Source organism: Ambystoma mexicanum, chromosome 7q (assembly GCF_040938575.1).
Source record: "Ambystoma mexicanum isolate Mex_15411 chromosome 7q, UKY_AmexF1_1, whole genome shotgun sequence".
Lineage (NCBI taxonomy): Eukaryota > Metazoa > Chordata > Amphibia > Caudata > Ambystomatidae > Ambystoma > Ambystoma mexicanum.
Window position 1 is genome coordinate 156,607,566 of NC_090941.1, and position 17,328 is coordinate 156,624,893.

Consider the following 17,328-nt stretch of genomic DNA (forward strand, 5'->3'; position numbering starts at 1 on the left):
GGGCTCAAGATATTCTGCAGATGATCAACAAGTTTCAAAATGCCCAACATCTCCCAACCTTCGACTTTTTGAGATTGCTAGGCCTCATGGCATCCTGCATCTTCCTTGTGCCAGAGGCTCGCCTGAGAATGAGATCTCTCCAGTGGGCACTAAGAACCCAGTGGTCACAATACTCAGGAAGAATGACAGATCTCCTCCGGATTCCGGACAAGGTAGCCCACGACCTTCAATGGTGGGCCTATCCAGAGAAAATCTTGAAAGGAGAACTGTTTTGGCAACCATTGCCGGAGATAACAGTAGTCACAGACGCCTCACTCACGGGGTGGGGAGCCCATGCTAACAACTTGTCCATCAGCGGTCATTGGTCTCCATCGGAGTCCAGACTACACATCAACCTGTTAGAGCTGAGAGCGATCAGACTAGCACTGAAAGCTTTCCTGCTATCAGTACAGGGGAGAAATGTCCTGATAATGATGGACAACACGGTGGCCATGCACTACCTCAACAAAAGAGGAGGCGTAGGGTCGCTGCCACTGTGCAGAGAGGCAATGCAGCTCTGGTTTTGGGCAATTCAGGAAGGAATCTCTCTATCGGCAGTTCACCTAGCCGGAGAGAAGAACTTGACAGTGGACGCTCTGAGCAGGCAGAGCACAGTCTCCCACGAGTGGGAGGTAGCTCAGGAAGTCCTTCAAGAGATCTTCGCCCTTTGGGGAACCCCTCAGGTGGATCTGTTCACCACCAGTACCAACAGGAAGTGTGATCTGTTCTGTTCAAGGGAATTTCCCCCGAGAGGAGCTCTAGGGGACGTGTTCGTAGTGTACTGGGAGTTTCCCCTTCTTTACGCGTTTTCACCAGTCCCTGTTATTCCTCAAATGATCAGGAGGTTGAGAAGATTCCGGAAAACCATGATCCTAATTGCCCCGGACTGGGCCAGGAGAACGTGGTACCCGGACCTTCTGGATATGTCCATCTGCCCTCCAATCCGTCTTCCTCTCAAAGAGAATCTCTCTCGCAGAAGGGAGGTCAGGTTCTCCATCCAGACATAAGAACCCTCAACCTTCACGCTTGGCTTCTGAAAGGTTGAGGTACAAGGATTGGGACCTCCCTGATGATGTCATGGAGGTGTTGCTTTCGGCCAGAAGGCCAGCAACAAAGTCTTTATACCGCTGCGTTGGAACACATTTTGCAGCTGGTGTAGAGAGAACAATATCAACCCTTTTTCATGCGGTACACCGACGGTGTTATCGTTTCTACTCTACTTGGCAAACTCAGGCCTTCAAGTTGGCACTGTAAAAGGCTATCTCACGGCGCTATCAATCTTCAAGCGCACTGCGGAGGAACCATTGTATTTCAAACTACCCTTAGTAATACAATTTATCAAGGGATTAACTAATGTCTACCCTCCAAGACCATTCCAAGTTCCCTTATGGGACTTAAATTTAGTCTTAAATTTCCTAATGGGTACTCCCTTCGAACCACTCCACTCTTGTTCGCTGAGATTTCTCACTCTTAAAACTGTCCGATTAGTAGCACTACCATCTGCTACTAGGGTGAGCGAATTACAAGCTCTATCTTGAAACCCCCCCCCATACTATTTCCATAAGGACAAAGTTGCCCTACAGTTGAAGCCTAATTTCCTCCCAAAGGTGATTTCTGAATTTCACATCACTCAGAAAATTACCTTACCTTCGTTCTATCCTCCTCCTCATCCGGGGAAAGAGGAAGAAAGGCTACATAGGCTGGACCCAAGGTGAGCGAATTACAAGCTCGATCTTGTAACCCCACCCATACTATTTCCATAAGGACAAAGTTGCCCTACAGTTGAAGCCTAATTTCCTCCCAAAGGTGATTTCTGAATTTCACATCACTCAGAAAATTACCTTACCTTCGTTCTATCCTCCTCCTCATCCGGGGAAAGAGGAAGAAAGGCTACATAGGCTGGACCCAAGGCGAGCTCTAAGCTTTTACATCAGCAGACTGGTTAGGATTAGGCAAGCAGACCAACTGTTTGTAGGCTACTTAGGTCACAAGTTGGGACTATCCATAACAAAACAGACCATTTCCAGGTGGATTATTTTGGCCATTCTGGAATGTTATTAAACTGGCAGGGAAAGAGCCCCTCAGAATCTTAGGGCTCATTCAACCAGGGGTATTGCAGCCTCTTCGGCCCTCCAAAGAGGGGTACCGGTCCGAGACATATGTGCGGCTGCCACATGGTCGTCCGCACATACATTCACAAGCTTTTACAACCTGGATTCCTCTGCTAGTCAAGAGACCAGATTTGGCAAAGCCGTATTACATTCGGTCCATTCCTAAAAGGGATACGTGACATTCTTACTCCCACCTCTAATTACATGCCACTGCTATGGGAGTCTATCTAAAATAAGGAATTCGTCGGAGGACACAATCCCTTCGAAGAACAAGTTACTTCTTACCTGCTAACGTTCTTTCGATGGGATGTTCCTCCGACGTATTGCTTATCGCCCCTCCCATCCATCCCCGCAGTAATACTTCCCTTGTGGTTGCAGCTCACGCTCCTTCAAGGTCAATAGCCAATTCATGCAAGACTTATCTTATGCTACAAAACGGAACTGAGCAACGGACGCCGTGCGTGGCTATTTGCGGGCATGGTGACATCGGCGCTGATACGGTGGCTGTCGAGGGACACCAACTCGGTGGACGTCGACGCGCAGCGCCCTCTACAGAGAAAACTTTTTCCGAGGCCAGCAAGCTCGAGACGAATTTTCTATGATAAGGAATATGTCGGAGGAACATCCCATCGAAAGAACGTTACCAGGTAAGAAGTAACTTGTACATTAATGGCATGTTTTCAGGGCCTCTGTCAAATGGTTTTGGGGAAAAATGCTAAACTAAGAAAAATTCTATTGGAAAATGTGGAAACCTATTTCTTTTATTTAAAAAAAAGATGTGTTTAGTTTATAGCTCAACTTTTACACTTAATAAAGAAAACCAAAATAGACAAACATCTATCTTAACACTTTATTTTGTTTTTATTTTATAAGCGCCATCTGTGATGTTCACTTGCATCATATTCTTTTGCCGAATTTTTGTAGGAAGGATTTCTGCTCAAGACCAGTTTGCATACGTTCTTGTACATACGAGCTCAGCTAATATTCTTTACCGTCCCCTATTTTGATCAATAGAGGCAGTGATCGTTTTATGTATTACGCCCACCACGAAGTCAGGCCCAGTCCCAGTCTAATTGCACTGATTGTAGTGGACTTTGGTTGGTTCAGCACTGCCTTCCAAATTTTAATATCTAAATGATCCAGGAAAATCCGATCTGCAAACAGTATTAATTCACAGCCATATAATATTGTTGCCATTATCTTAAGTTTTTACAGCTCGATTAATGACAATAAAGAGTATGCGCAGAGCTTATTTTTAAAAACTTTCATCAGAGTGATTGATGTGTTATGTATTGCCTCGATCTTGCCCTTTTGGCTAATAGTGTTCCTTTGTAGAGAACAGGAAGCCCAAATAGTTTATACTGGTAATTTGCTTTATCAGAGTTTGATTTACTTTCCAGGTATATCTGCTACCTGAGCGTTTAGTTGTAAAAGTCATCGCATAAGATTTGAGGGGGTACATTTTCTAATGGTTTGTCGCCAGGAGAGTTTGAATGCCATCAAAAAGCCTTTGATGGCCTGCCGGGTTATAATCCATTAATATGTTTAAACCTATTTAATGTGGATTACCCACTCAGGTTAACATATATTGTATGTTTGAAAATACCCTACATGATGTCCTTTGCAGTTTGAAAGTTCACATCACTAAAAATGCACTTTGTATTTTTCTTAGGTCCTAGTGCTTTCACGTGTTTCAGCGATTAAGATCAGGAACGATCAAAGTAGTGTGGATGTCCTGAGGGGCATGCCAAGAATCAACCCCGACCCGTTATCCAGCAACATCTACTCGCCCGAGGAAAGAGCCCTGCTCACATGGTTGAATGTACACTATGAAAAGACCAGAAGTCCTGTTTGGCAAAATAGCGAGAGAGGTAAAATCATTCAGTGTCTTCCTTGTTATATTTTAGACCAGTACGCCATATTGAATTTTTGTGTTTTTGTGTTTTGGTGAATTTGAATTTTTGTGCAGACATTGAATGTAGGCAAGCGTTCCCTTTTTCGCTATTGACCTACTGTGTGCTTATGAGAAGATGTATCTTTTGTAAATTAGCACAAGCTATTGACCAAAAGCATGCTGGATAAGACATACTATTGGTTATGTTCCTTCTCCCAAAATAGTACACATAAGACAATGTATTTTACTTAAAGAAGGCAGTTATCCGAAAATTGAGCAGGCATTCACCATTATCAGTGCTTGCCTTTCTCTTGACATGTATCCATATGCCTCAAAGGGATTCTTAAATATGTTTTTTAAAGTGCTCTTCTTGAAGCCATTTGGCTCCCTTTCCAAGAATGTATGCAGTAATAACTGCCGGAATATGTAAGTGCAGAACATCTACATCAGTTTGCAATAACAATAGGATGTGCAAGGCATTCAATCTAAGTCAACCTTTGGAAAGAACAGGCCAAATGCTGTAGAATACATTAATACGAAGTTTTACTAATTACATTCAAGATTAGGGAGTCCATTCTAGATGGTTTGAAGACATAGTGCAGTGATAACAATTACAAGTTTTTATCGTATCGGAATGGGCATAGACATCAAGGATGTAGGAGCAACAGCTCTTTTTGTGAAGGACATATTGGTAATTAAATTGCATGTTTTTATTGTATTATTATCGCGCTCTGAAACACTTTTTTATGAGCGCAATATAAATAAAATATATCATATTGTACTGTTGGTCATACGCCAGTGTGTATTGCACAGAGGACAGGTGACATCATAGTAGGCGATTAAAAGGCATAGATGCATGCAGAATCAAGGGGAGAATTGTTGGACAAAAATGTGAGCAAGGTGGTTTTTGGAGGGCATTGAGATGGCGAAGGGAGACTTGAATCTCCTCCCATAGGCCAATTCAAGTTACAGCCCCAGCTGGGGCATGTTTGAGTCTCTACAGTAGGTGAACTTTTCAATGTGGTGTCAAGCCCCCATTCCAAGGGCTGGAACAGGAGGTAACGGCTCAGCAGCTCAAGTTAACAGCCCGAGTGAAGCTACTGTGAAGCTCCTGCATCACTGCAACAAACCGGTAAGTGGGGATGTGGAGGGGGTTTGGAAATTGTAAAAAAAAAAAAAAAAAAAAAGAAAAAGAAAAAAGTGGCCGGATGGTGGAGGCAAGATGACCGCCGCGGAACCAGCTATCAGGCGGCTTGGAATGCAGGTTTAGCTTGTATGTTTCAGCCCGCGTTTCTAGCCAGCTGATTGGCTGGTTCCCGTGTGCTGGGTGCTAATAACAATTAAAGCTTACACATGCTGAGGTGAACGGTGAAGCCTGTTACTTCCTTGTGACATAGGTATAACTATGCAAGCAAGGACACACCTGGCATCTAGTGTACTATTCACAGCTTGGTTAAACCTGAAACTGTGGATATAGGGAGCTGGTGCGCATATATGAACATTTTGCAAATAAGAGGGATTATGTGAAGGAGGTCCTCCACGAGGATTTGGTATGAGATTCTGAGGTTGAAGATGCATATGGTGACTACTTAAACATATATATAGACAAAATAAATTCAGCATGACTGAATCCTTTCTCAGTTACAGTATGTTTGTGAAAGATCAACTGCATTACTGATATAGGAATGCCAGCTTACTCTGTCACGAGGGGCACAATGTTCCAGTTCTGGACTTTCACGTCTCCATCAAATGTCTGCTGGGATTCGTAGTGTTTGATCAATTCAGTTCAGTAAAATAGACTGAAGTAAAACCTATGTAGAAGCAAAAGTGATGTCTGGTATCTTCAGGTGAGAAAATGAGTGCCGCCTCCCTCAGAAGATAGCTTCTATAGTAGCAAAAAGTTTAATTAAATCATGTGCCATTGAAACCTTATTATGTTGCACAGAACATATTTTGTTTTAATTAACTTTACATTCTTTTTTTTTTTTTTAAATAGGACAATACGTTTTCTACAAAATCATGTTCAGAGCACTTGAGGCCAATGAAGGATATGTATAAATAAGCAAATACAGGAATAATAAATGGGATCAGAATCCTAATATGCAACGGGACACAATCAGCATATATTCCTAATTAGAATTCTGAGTACCCCACCTGAATTCCCTCCACTTGAGGGGGTCCTCCTTGGGATCTCAGCCAGAGTCTCAATAGGCAACGCGAACAACAGGGGCGAGAGCCGGCACCTTCGTCTAGTCCCCCTGTGTAACCTAAATGTCCTTGAATACCTGCCGTTTGCCATCACCTGTGATGTTGGGCTAGAATACAAAGCCTGATTGCCATTACTGACCGTCCTTACAAAGCCATGTTTCCCCATGACTGCATACAAGAAGGCCCAACCGACCCTGTCAAAGGCTTTCTCTGCATTCAGGGCCAGGAACGTTGGTTTGCCCCCTTTCCCAAGAGCCATGTCCATCAAATGCAGAGTCTTCCTCAAAGTATCCGCTCCCGGGCTGCCCTTTATAAAACCCACCTTGTCAGCATGGACCAGGCGCAGCATCACATTCTACAATCTAGAGGCCAGCACGCTAGTGAAAACCTTTGCATCCACATTAAAGAGCGCTATAGGTCGATAGGAACCACACAACTGTGGGATCCTCCCCCCCCTTTAAGTATCACTTATATCAGGGTCTGACAAAAGGATCTTGGGGCCTTTAGTATCCAGAATATGGTTAAATAATTTCACCATGTATGGGAACAGTAGTCCTGCAAGCGACATACAAAACCCAGTGGTATACCCGTCCTCTCCAGGAGCCTTACCGGTCTGCATCCTCCGAATTGCAAGAAGGACCTTCTCTTGGGTAAATGGCACATCTGCCACCATCACTTCGTCTACACTTTGCACCAGGAATGTTATCCTGTTCAAATATTACTTCAGCCGCACTGCTTCCGCCAGGCTCTGAACACTGTAAAACCCTTCATAAAACCTGGCAAAAAGGTCTACTATCTCCTCTGGTGTTGTAGCAAGCTGTCCATCCATTCCCTCAATCCCATCCACCCATCTCTCTGCCCACTGTCCCGTAGCCACACTGTCAGGAGCCCCTCTGCGTTATCCCCCCCTTCATAATAATTCTGTCGTAAAAACTGTAGTTGTCTCGCCACCTTTCCCATTTCCCTCTTTATTTATTTATTCATTTGTTAGGCACCGAAAGCCAGCAGGCACCGGGGTGCCGTGACTTTCAAACAAAAGAACAACCATCAAAGACAAGACAGGGGGGCGACTTCCCTGATGAGCCCCTGTTTACTTTCCCCCCTGGTTTATGTTGTCTGCTCTAAGGAGCTAATCTCCACCCAAAATCTGGTCTCCAACAGAGTCCTCTCCCTTTTCTTATTCACGCCCTCCCTGATCAATAACCCACGCCATGTCACCTTGGCTGCCTCACAAACCGTGCAATAATCCACTTCACTGGTATCATTAATATCAAAATATTCCGTCATCACCTCCCTCATCTCCCTCCAAAACTTCTCATCCTTCCACATTGAATTGTTGCACCTCCATAGTGAATCTCTAGTATTCAAACCCCAGAAGGGAACTACATATAGACCATTTCATGGTCTGACCCATTGATGGGCACTTTATCGCATGAATCCATGCTCCCAGAAGTTCTCTATAGGCACAAATGCATAAACAATACATGTATGTGTTCCATGACGTGGGTAGGAAAATGTGAATCCCTTTTTGTCCCGATGGTGCTTTCTCCACACATCCTGTATCCCATGTAAATCCAAGCATTCTTCCAACCCTCCTCTTCCTGCTTCAGACACCTGGCACATCTCTACCTGGGGCCCTTCTATCCAACACTGGGTCCGCTCACATGCTAAAATCCACGATGAATATCAGGGGTCCCTTACATTCTAGAATTATTTGGGTTATTGTCCCTTCAAAGAAAATCGTCTGTCCTTGGTTGGGGCAATATATCGTTGTCAACGACAACCGCACACCGTACATGGTACTAGATACCATCAAGGCACCCCAGTACTCTCCTTCCAGACCACAATATTTTCAAACGTAACTGCTTGTGCAGCAAAATCCCAACATCCCCCTTTTTCACCTCTCCAGATGCCCAGAATGCCTGCCTAATCAGTCCACTAGGAATAAGTCAATCCTCCCCCTCCACCATCCTGGTTTCCTGCAACATTAACACAACAAGCCCGCTCTGCGAAATTCCCTGCCAATTAACGAACTCTTAATTGGGGAATGTATGCCTTTCATGTTCAGAGTCTCTATGAGCAAGCAGTCTGCCCACCCCCACTTACTAACTCCTTCATCTGCTATCTAATCCACAGTCTGTCTACCCAAACACCCGCACTCACCTGGTTCACTACTCACACTCATTCCCAAATACCTTTACCCCTCATTCCCCTCACCCAAAAATCCCATAGTGCCCCCATTTCAATCCCCAACCCACATGCTTGTGAGACAGCCATCTAATGCTGAGCCACCCAAGGAGAACTTACCCCCACCCTTGTCCCACCCCATCAAAGTTCTACAATCAACCGAACATGGCACAATCACATTCAACTACACATGAGACAATAATTCCTGTGTGTCGTAGGATCCAGCCCATTGCCTCATTTCCCAAGAGAAGGAGTATTTAGCCTCTAGTATTTTTGGCCTCCTAGTACTCTTTTACATTGCATGAGATCCTTAATTCATTCTTGATTTGTGGACGCTCCTTCATCCTCCTCAGGACCTCCGACTCTCTCTGAGAGGTGTTGAAGAACCTTTTCCGCTTCTGAACCCTCGGTTATCTTCTAATCCACCTCCTTGATCTCGATAACCAGGGCAAATGGGCAAGTCCACCTACAGTGTTTTCTCCCTTCCGATAGCCAAGATGTGAGAGGCTGTGTCTGAACCTTGAAATTCGAAAGGTTCTGATACATTTTCACTGTTTCCAGTGCATTGACCTTTCGCCATCTCCAACACTGCAGCCTTCTCGGTTTACTTAACCACCACTGATCCTGGACCTCTACCCCAACCATGCCCCCCCCATGATGTGCTTAATTTCACCTTCCTTTCCACCTATATCAGAAAAACGGGTATTAACCAGTATCTTGATCATCTTCTGTACATCACTTTCTCTCCTTTTCGTTCCTTGAGCCCAAAGACCTACTGGTTGTTTCTTCGCTTCCTATTTTCAAGGTTATCCAACTTCAACTGGTAGTCCTCGCCCCTAGATTCCAAGTCCATCATCCTGCCCTCGAACCTCATTTCAAAGAGATCCACATTTAGGTGATTGCTCTCCATGCCTTCAAACTTATTTTCCAACACCTCCACTCTACTTCTCAAATCGGAGGTTGAAGCCTGAACCTCAGCTCTCAGCTCTCAAATCTCTTGTAATATGTCTTTGATGTCTTCCTTCATGGACGGGGCCTGAATGCTTCACTCCTCCTGCGGATTTAGCCCGCTTTTCTCTTCACCCTCCATTGCCACAGTTCTCCAGTATTGCTGCAGGACACTAATACCTTCCAACAATTTCCCCGTCAGCTTTTCCTCTTGACTATGGGTACACAGTCATACAGACCCCATACTGCCGAGACCCTCCTCCTATGCATCTAAGCCCAACATACCTGGCCCACCTCAAAGTACCTGTTCTAAGTGATAATTTCACTTTTTGTAGGTTGCCCAACAAAAAGACTGTTTTTTTTTTTTCTTGGCCGATTTTGAGTGGTCTAAAAAGCAAAAACCCACATTGCCTTGCCCCCCCCCCCCCAATTCCCACCCTCCCCAAAGGGATTAGTTAAAAATCCAGAGGTGTCTCCCCCGATTTCCCACCCCCTCTCTCCACCCCCAACCCACCCACACTACCCAAAAATAAACAAACACACGCAACACACTTACAACACACACACTTACCTGTTCTCCGTCGTGGGCGCTTCCGGGTCCTGGCATGCCTGTCAGCCCCTGCCCGCACTCGTAATAAATTATTATTTAAAAAAAGGTATATTCGCCTAATACCAAAAAACCTCAAGCTTCTCGTGATATACCTTCCACAGCACTGGAAATGGGCCAGGTTATGTTGGCCTTCTAGGCCTCGCCGCATCAGCTCTCCTACACTGCACCACCTTACATTTTTAATGGCAGGCTTTGCTCTAAGAATCATCTCAGTCATGTAGCCCCGTGGGCGCGTCCCAGGCCTCACTGTCTGTTGCTGCAGCACTTGTTTCGCTGTTCCAATACTTGCAGTGCGGTGCACCCTTCCGACCTCGGTAATGGGGCAGATTCTACTAGTCCTTCGAGTCTAAACATGCCAGCACCCTCACACTGCTTCTCACCACTTTGAGCTAGGAAAATGACTCTGTGGCCTGGAACTCCTTGTGAGCACCCTCCCCCTGAATCAAAAGGACCCTCAGGCATTGCCGGAGTACCACAGTCTGCATTTACCCTGCCTGAGTGGCTGCCCTACCGTATCCTCTGCCCGGATCACCTGTATCACTGGCCAATCTACCGAGTGGGCTGTGACCGTCGGCCTCTGTCCTGTTGTGGTCGTCCCCCCCCCCCCCCGTGCTCTCCATGGATCTGCCAGCCAGGCCTCCAATCATGCACACTCTGCCAGGGCCACGGCGCTACAGCACCCGTATGGCTGTACAGTCTTATTGCTGCAATCGTCAACTATATGCGCATTCCATGTCTCAGGCGCCGGCTCGCCTCGCTTCCTGAATCATATTCGGCACAATGCCATGGCTGACTTTTGGTTCCTCCCCGACCTCACTCCAAGCCGGGACAGGCGCACAGGAAGCTGTTCCTCTGCACAGGGCAGGCTGCCTTCACTGCAGTCTGTCCTACCCCCTCCTTCCACTTATAATAATAGTGGACCGCTGAGATCTCTACAACCTCCAGATACACTTCAATCCACAAACAAATATTATGTGCCGCTCATTTCTCTGTAAAACATCCAAAAAGGGCGAGGGAGGGGAGCATGTCTCCTATTCAGCCATATTGCTCCATAACCACCCTATATCTTGCTTTTAAACTTCTATTTTGCTCGTAGACAAAACTCTGGTTACTGTAATGATTTGAAGCGAGCACTGTTCTTTTTTTTATACAGATTTGCAGGAATGCAGGCTGAAGCATTTACTTTGCAGCAGAAATGGAAGGCATCCCATAGCTGTTTGCCATCTGAAAAGCAGTAGAATTCAGGAAGCACTGGGGGTAGCCGAAGGAAGGACGGAATTCCAGACAACAAGGCAGTAAATGGATGCGAGAGGCTCTTGTGAAGAGTAATGGTTTGGGGGAACCAGTAACGGAGAAGTAGGAATGTAATGCAGAAAAGGCTAACATGAAGCAGAGGGACGACGAACGGGGAGTGGAACAGGGCTACGAAAGGAAAGACAGAGCCAGGAGCAGAATCAAAGGATAGCTAACAATGTTTTCAAGTGCCAGTGTTCAGAATGAAGGGACGTGCAGAGCTTAGCTCTTGCACCTCATATATGCAATTCCACGGAGTGAGTGAGCCGTGACTCCCGTGGACCACCATCTTGAAAATAGACTAAAACAAAGTAGATGTGGATTATCGCATTCGAGGTCTGTGCGCTAGTATTCACTGTTGGTGTTGATACTGGAGAAATTGAAGTGTGAGCTGCACTACCACCTACGCCAGCCAGTCCACCCTGGCTGGTACCAGAAAATATGTACAAGAGGGGAGTTGAGGTGGAGATGCGCTGAACACCATATGAATAAGGAGCACTAATTATAAAATTGATGCTTTAATTGTTGTAGAAACAGCCGACACGTGTTTCGACACGCAGGTCGTTTTCAAGGCACAAGAACACAGAGTATATCGAAGAAATCAATAAATGGGAAATCCCACAAGAAGCAGCGCGTTATAAGTATTACGCTGGTGTCAAGTCCAAGCCGTGATGGCCGTAACCAATATATAACTCGTTGGATCGAGCAGTCACAGTTACAGAGGAATTCCCCAGAGCAGTGCTCTGGGGAATTCCTCTGTAACTGTGACTGCTCGATCCAACGAGTTATATATTGGTTACGGCCATCACGGCTTGGACTTGACACCAGCGTAATACTTATAACGCGCTGCTTCTTGTGGGATTTCCCATTTATTGATTTCTTCGATATACTCTGTGTTCTTGTGCCTTGAAAACGACCTGCGTGTCGAAACACGTGTCGGTTGAAAATAGACTAGACTGTTGTTTCTAGTGGACATCAGAGGCCATGGTGGGGTGCCATATTGGAAGGCACTACACGCATCAAGCAGGCAATCTCTTCCATTTCTGCCTGATCGACCAGGCAGAACTGCGTACCCTGACTCTGTTCCGAAGAGTTGTCACTAACAAACACAGACACACAGGTATTGCAAAGATGGTTTATTGTACACAAGCATGTCAGGATGGGGCTGGAAAACTCCTCTCTTGTTTAGAGAGTGTAACTAGAACTCCTAGTTAAATAGATGACAAAGGGTGTCGATAAAGTAATCCGTGCCTAGGGGGTTCTACGTATGGAAAAAAAGCACTTTCTCTGCAATTCCTCTCAACATCAAGTCCAGAAACTAACTATGGGAATCCAAGTCTTCCCCTGGAGTCCCTCACCACAAACAGTTCCATGGATCATACAGTTCACTTTGGTTTGGTTCTCTTATTTCCCCATGATGAAAGATAACACATTCTTTGGACTTTGCTTACAAATTCTCTGGTTAGGTTTTTAGTGCTGTGAAGAATTTGATGGGATTCTCCCCAGAAACCTGCTCTGGGGCCCTCCTCATGTGGCCAGGGAAAGGCAGATGCATTCTGACCCCGACCCTGGGGGTGGTGCACTGAGGGAGGATCACACAGTGGTGGAGGTGCGGGGGGGCTAGATAGGAAGACTGGGGAGAACCCATTTTTGACTTTCCCCGTAATGCCTCTCTTTTGATGGCTTTGAGCCAAATTAAAGAAAGAGGAAAATCTAACTGATAAAATGAACTACATATCCCAGAATCCCAAGGTGACTGACGAAGAAGAGGGCTGAAGAGGCATGTAGAAGTGAAGGACAGGCAACTAGGTCTAAGAGCTCTCGCAAAGGTCAGGCAATTCACAGTAATGGCCCCACCTAGGAGGCATAAAAGGCTACCATAGGAGAGGGAAGGCAGAAGGAGCTAGGGCGGGAGCTGGAAGGCTAGCAGTAGTAGCAGAAGAGCACGAATCTGGCAGTTCATGAGGTGGTGTGAGGTCATAAGGCACCCCGGGACACGAAGGAAGCAGATTTCACCTGTAAATTCTGAGAGGGTCCTGTGTTCACAAACCCTGCCTTGCTGTGGCTGCACTGAGAGAGACATGCTGAGAGGGAAGGTCTTCCCAGGTGTGCCTAGTGACTGTAATGGCAGAGCCCTAATCATGCTGAAAGCTGAGGCGCGTGTAAAGAAGCAAGCTGAGGAACAGAGGAGTAAAGGAGAGTCCAAGTTGATAAGGCCGGACCAGAGACACCCATGCTGCAGATAGGTGCGAGTTCCAAGTGTGCCTAAAGTTGTAGTTGAAGAAGTCGGGAAGTGGAAGCAGCCCGCAACCACAGTGTTTCTGGAGCCGGCGATTGAGGCTTGGCGTTGAGGAAAACCCCTGCCGGTAACTCTTACTAGCTTTAAAGAGGCTTGCGTAAGATTAAAAGCGAGTATAGACGGTTTGTCCTTGTGAAAGCTATTCTTTTCATTGGAAATGTACCTCAAGCACTTCTAGTCAAAGGTATAGTGCTTGCATACAAAGAAAAGTATTTAATTTCCATTGTTGAATTCTTAATGTTGCTGAAGTGGTCGCGTGTCTCTAATAAAAGGGAGAACGTTTTCTAAATTACTCCAACAACACTAGCGCAGACTTTCACAATTGTTAAAAGATCTTAGGGCATCAAAGGAAGGTCGCGTGCAACCAATTGTGATTCCCGATCGGTAGGGGAGGCATGGCATCACAAGTATGAGACTGACACAAAAGGTACAATTTGTAAAACATTTAATAAGGTTTCTGGGTTTGGAAAAACTCCTACTTTGCTCTATAACTAGGGTGGGAGTCAGTGGAGTCAGTCAAATCAAAATGGCCTATGTTAACAAAACCTAATGCCTGCCCTATCTCTTGTACAAAAAGTGTATAAAGGAGATATGTATGTAAAGGAAAATCAGTGTCCAAATATAAAAAATAAATGTGGCTGAATCTGCTCTACTTCCCATGTTAGAGAGCACAGAGTAAGGCGGTCGCTGTGAGCAGGATAACACACTCTGCCTCCTTTTTTCTTTTTTTAACACAAAAATAGTTCAAATTGTGGATTGAGGTCCACCTGACCTTCCACTTAAAGTCTCTCTTTTCATTCTTCCAAACAATGTTCAACAAAAAGTTCACGCCGGTCCCCCTCTGTTGGGCTCGGACCTTTCACAAAACAAAAGTTCAACAATACTTGCAGGGGCTCCCTTCCTCAAACTTATTACACTCCGGGTCTCCCTCAGTCAAGCTCAGACCGTTTCTGGATGTCGAAGACTTTCAAATGTGCGTGGTTTTCTTTACAGGCCTCGGCAGGACCATTTTGACTCAAAGTTCAATGTTCAGCTTTTATCGATCTCCTTCTCTCCGGTTTAACTTTGATCACTTCATTTTTATAGTTCATTAACTTTATTGTGACAAAAAATTCACCTTTCACAGAGACTTTCGAGTGGGCTACTTCCTTTCGCTGGACAACTCTGTTATTCATTATTGCTGGTTCTGCAGCTATTCTTACTTCAAAGTTCATTCACAGGTCTGCCTTTCTTTGCGTCTCATCCACATGCGTGCAGCCTTCACTTGCGATATAATGATGCAACTTCAATCTTTCCTCAACACACGCTGGTCTCTCGGGTCACTTGCCAACTCACCAGCTGTGTGCGTTTCCTTCTCGTCTTTTGCTGGCTTCCACTTTACGAGTCAAGTTTGGCCTTGCCTCCCCAACTCTGCCGTTCACCCTGGGGGGTTACTGGCATCCTTGAAACACAATGCAGCCTTCTGCTATGGTATTTGGCCTTCTCCACGTGTCTTTCGCTGCCTTTTGGAGGCAACGGCCTCCTGTAGGGAACTTCTGGGGTTCTCGACCAGCTGCTCTCAACCCTTGGTCCGTCACTCTGCTCCAGTAGGTTTGCTTTTGCCCCAGAAGCTCTACTCTTACTCGTGTTCCACCTTGCTCAGAGTGTGTCTCCATGTTCTCCCCTTTATCTGTGTGAGGAGAGCTAATTGGTATCAGATGTATGCAAAGTGCCTGATTTTGCCTGACCCGATTGACGGGATATGTTCACTACGATGTATAAAAGTTAGTTTTGTTACTCTCATTCACACTCTTCCTCTGCCCAGTGTTTGAGTAGAAGGGGTGGGGGTTGAAACAACAGAGAATCCTAAAAGATAGGATGGGTTAGATGTACAAAAAAGGGTACAACGTTCATTCATCGCCCGTTTTTTTTCCCGCTGCACTTTTTGCCAAATTCTTTTTTCCAAAATAAAACAAACTTTTGGGGAGGGGGATCCAAGGGGTAGGGTGGGGTGGTGTATAGGGAATAAATAATGGGGGAGGGGTTATTGAGGGGGACCCTGCCAAATAACATTTTTAAATGGATGTTTTTTTTCATCAAACATTTTGCTGCAAAAGTGCAGTGAAAACAAAAGATGAAGAATGAACATAGAAACACAAAAAAGGGGGGAATTCTGCATCTCACCCTCAGCTTCCTCACCCCCACTCTGCAAAGATCCGTTACCCAGGTGATCCACCTGCACTGGTCCACCCCCAGGGTTTGAATCCAAAGGTGATGGCTGTGCCCTGGCCACCTGAGAGAGATCCCTGGGGACTAGTAGGTGAGCCACCCTTTGGTTTCTCACAGATCAGAGTGTGAAAGTGCCTCCTTTTTAATGCGTGGGAATACAAATACTTAGGGCATCATCACAAGTTGGGCGGTATGCCGGCAGTATTACTGCTGGGTTACCACCTGCACTAATAGCGTTACCGCCAACTGGTCCGGCACTATTAGCACCGGATCAACCTTTGGGCAGTTACTGTAATTCCCCATTGGATCCATTGGTATTTTCGGCGCAATTAGCGCACGCTAATTGCGCAGCTCTAATTGCACCTGAAAAGGGGAGTTTTTCTCCCACATTTTCCCGCAGCTCTGAGCTGGGGGTAAACACGCCAGACCCATGTTTGGGCGGACTCTTAAATGCGGTTGTAATAGCGTTACTGCTGCATTTAAGAGCTACCGCCCAACTCGTGATGTGGCCCTTAGACACTTAAAGTTAAAGAACTACCTTAAAGAGTGGTCGCGTGTGCCTAAATCTACTTCTCCTTTGAAAATGTAACTTTTCAACATAAAGAACACGTATTCTTTGAACTCAAAAGTTGTTGTATTACCAAGAAGAACAAGCCATTGCCCAAGTCAAGAGGCAAACTCTTTCTAAAGAGAAAAAAACCCTGTTTAAACCTATCCACCTAACAGATGAAGTTGTTGAAGGTCCAGTGTCCTCAGTGTGACATTGTTATATGAAGTTGGAAGTGTGGCAATACAGCTTCAAGGTAGCTACTGGAACTAAGAAGGTGTGAACAAAGCTGGAGAAGCGGGCTGGGTGCTTGTAAAAAGATTGAACAAATCAAGATTGAACAAATCTGTAATGCTTAGACTGTTGAGGTGGAGAGAAAGTCAGTATGGAAGCAGAGGCAAGTTAACCTTGTGGCAGTAACGCAGAAAGAAGAGACAAAGAGGTCTGCCATTTTCCTGAAGCTTAGGAAAGAAGAGTGCCTTTCCTACCTGCAGTAGTTGAAGTTTCTTGTCTTTACAAATGCCTAACTACCCTAAAGTATAAAGTTAAAGTAGAAATACAAAAACTGTGGTTGTGTATAATACTGTCAGCGGATGTCAAATTGAAGTTGGTTGAACCGAGGAGTTGGTTTCCACAGTAACAGCAGTAGAAGGGTGGTTGTCAGGAGGAAAGCAACAACCCAAGAACAAGCATCCTGGCAATTATACCAAATGTACTGCAGAGGTTACGGACACTTGTAGAATTGTAGTAGGAAAAGTTGCTAATCTATTCTTTGAACTGTAGCCAATCAATCTTGGAAGAAAGACATCCAGGATTACCACTGGTGCTATTTTCTTAGCTGGAATTGGAAGGGGATCGTTTCGACAGAAAGCTGAAGAACTGTTAGCAGTGGATTTGTGTTTTGTGAATGTTTGTTTCATTTGGAACTTACAAGAACTGGTTCAATACTTTAATTTGCCTTTTGAACATTTGGGTACATTGACT

General features: G+C 45.4%; 1 protein-coding gene across 1 annotated transcript in view; it reads left to right on the forward strand.

Annotated features, from left to right (window-relative positions):
* CFAP47 (cilia and flagella associated protein 47) overlaps positions 1-17,328 on the forward strand; it is a 3,369,192-nt gene that overhangs the window by 1,029,061 nt on the left and 2,322,803 nt on the right. Inside the window, exon 33 of the mRNA XM_069639370.1 lies at positions 3,823-4,021. Within this exon, the coding sequence (XP_069495471.1) occupies positions 3,823-4,021 (199 nt within the window). The remainder of the gene's footprint in view (positions 1-3,822; positions 4,022-17,328) is intronic.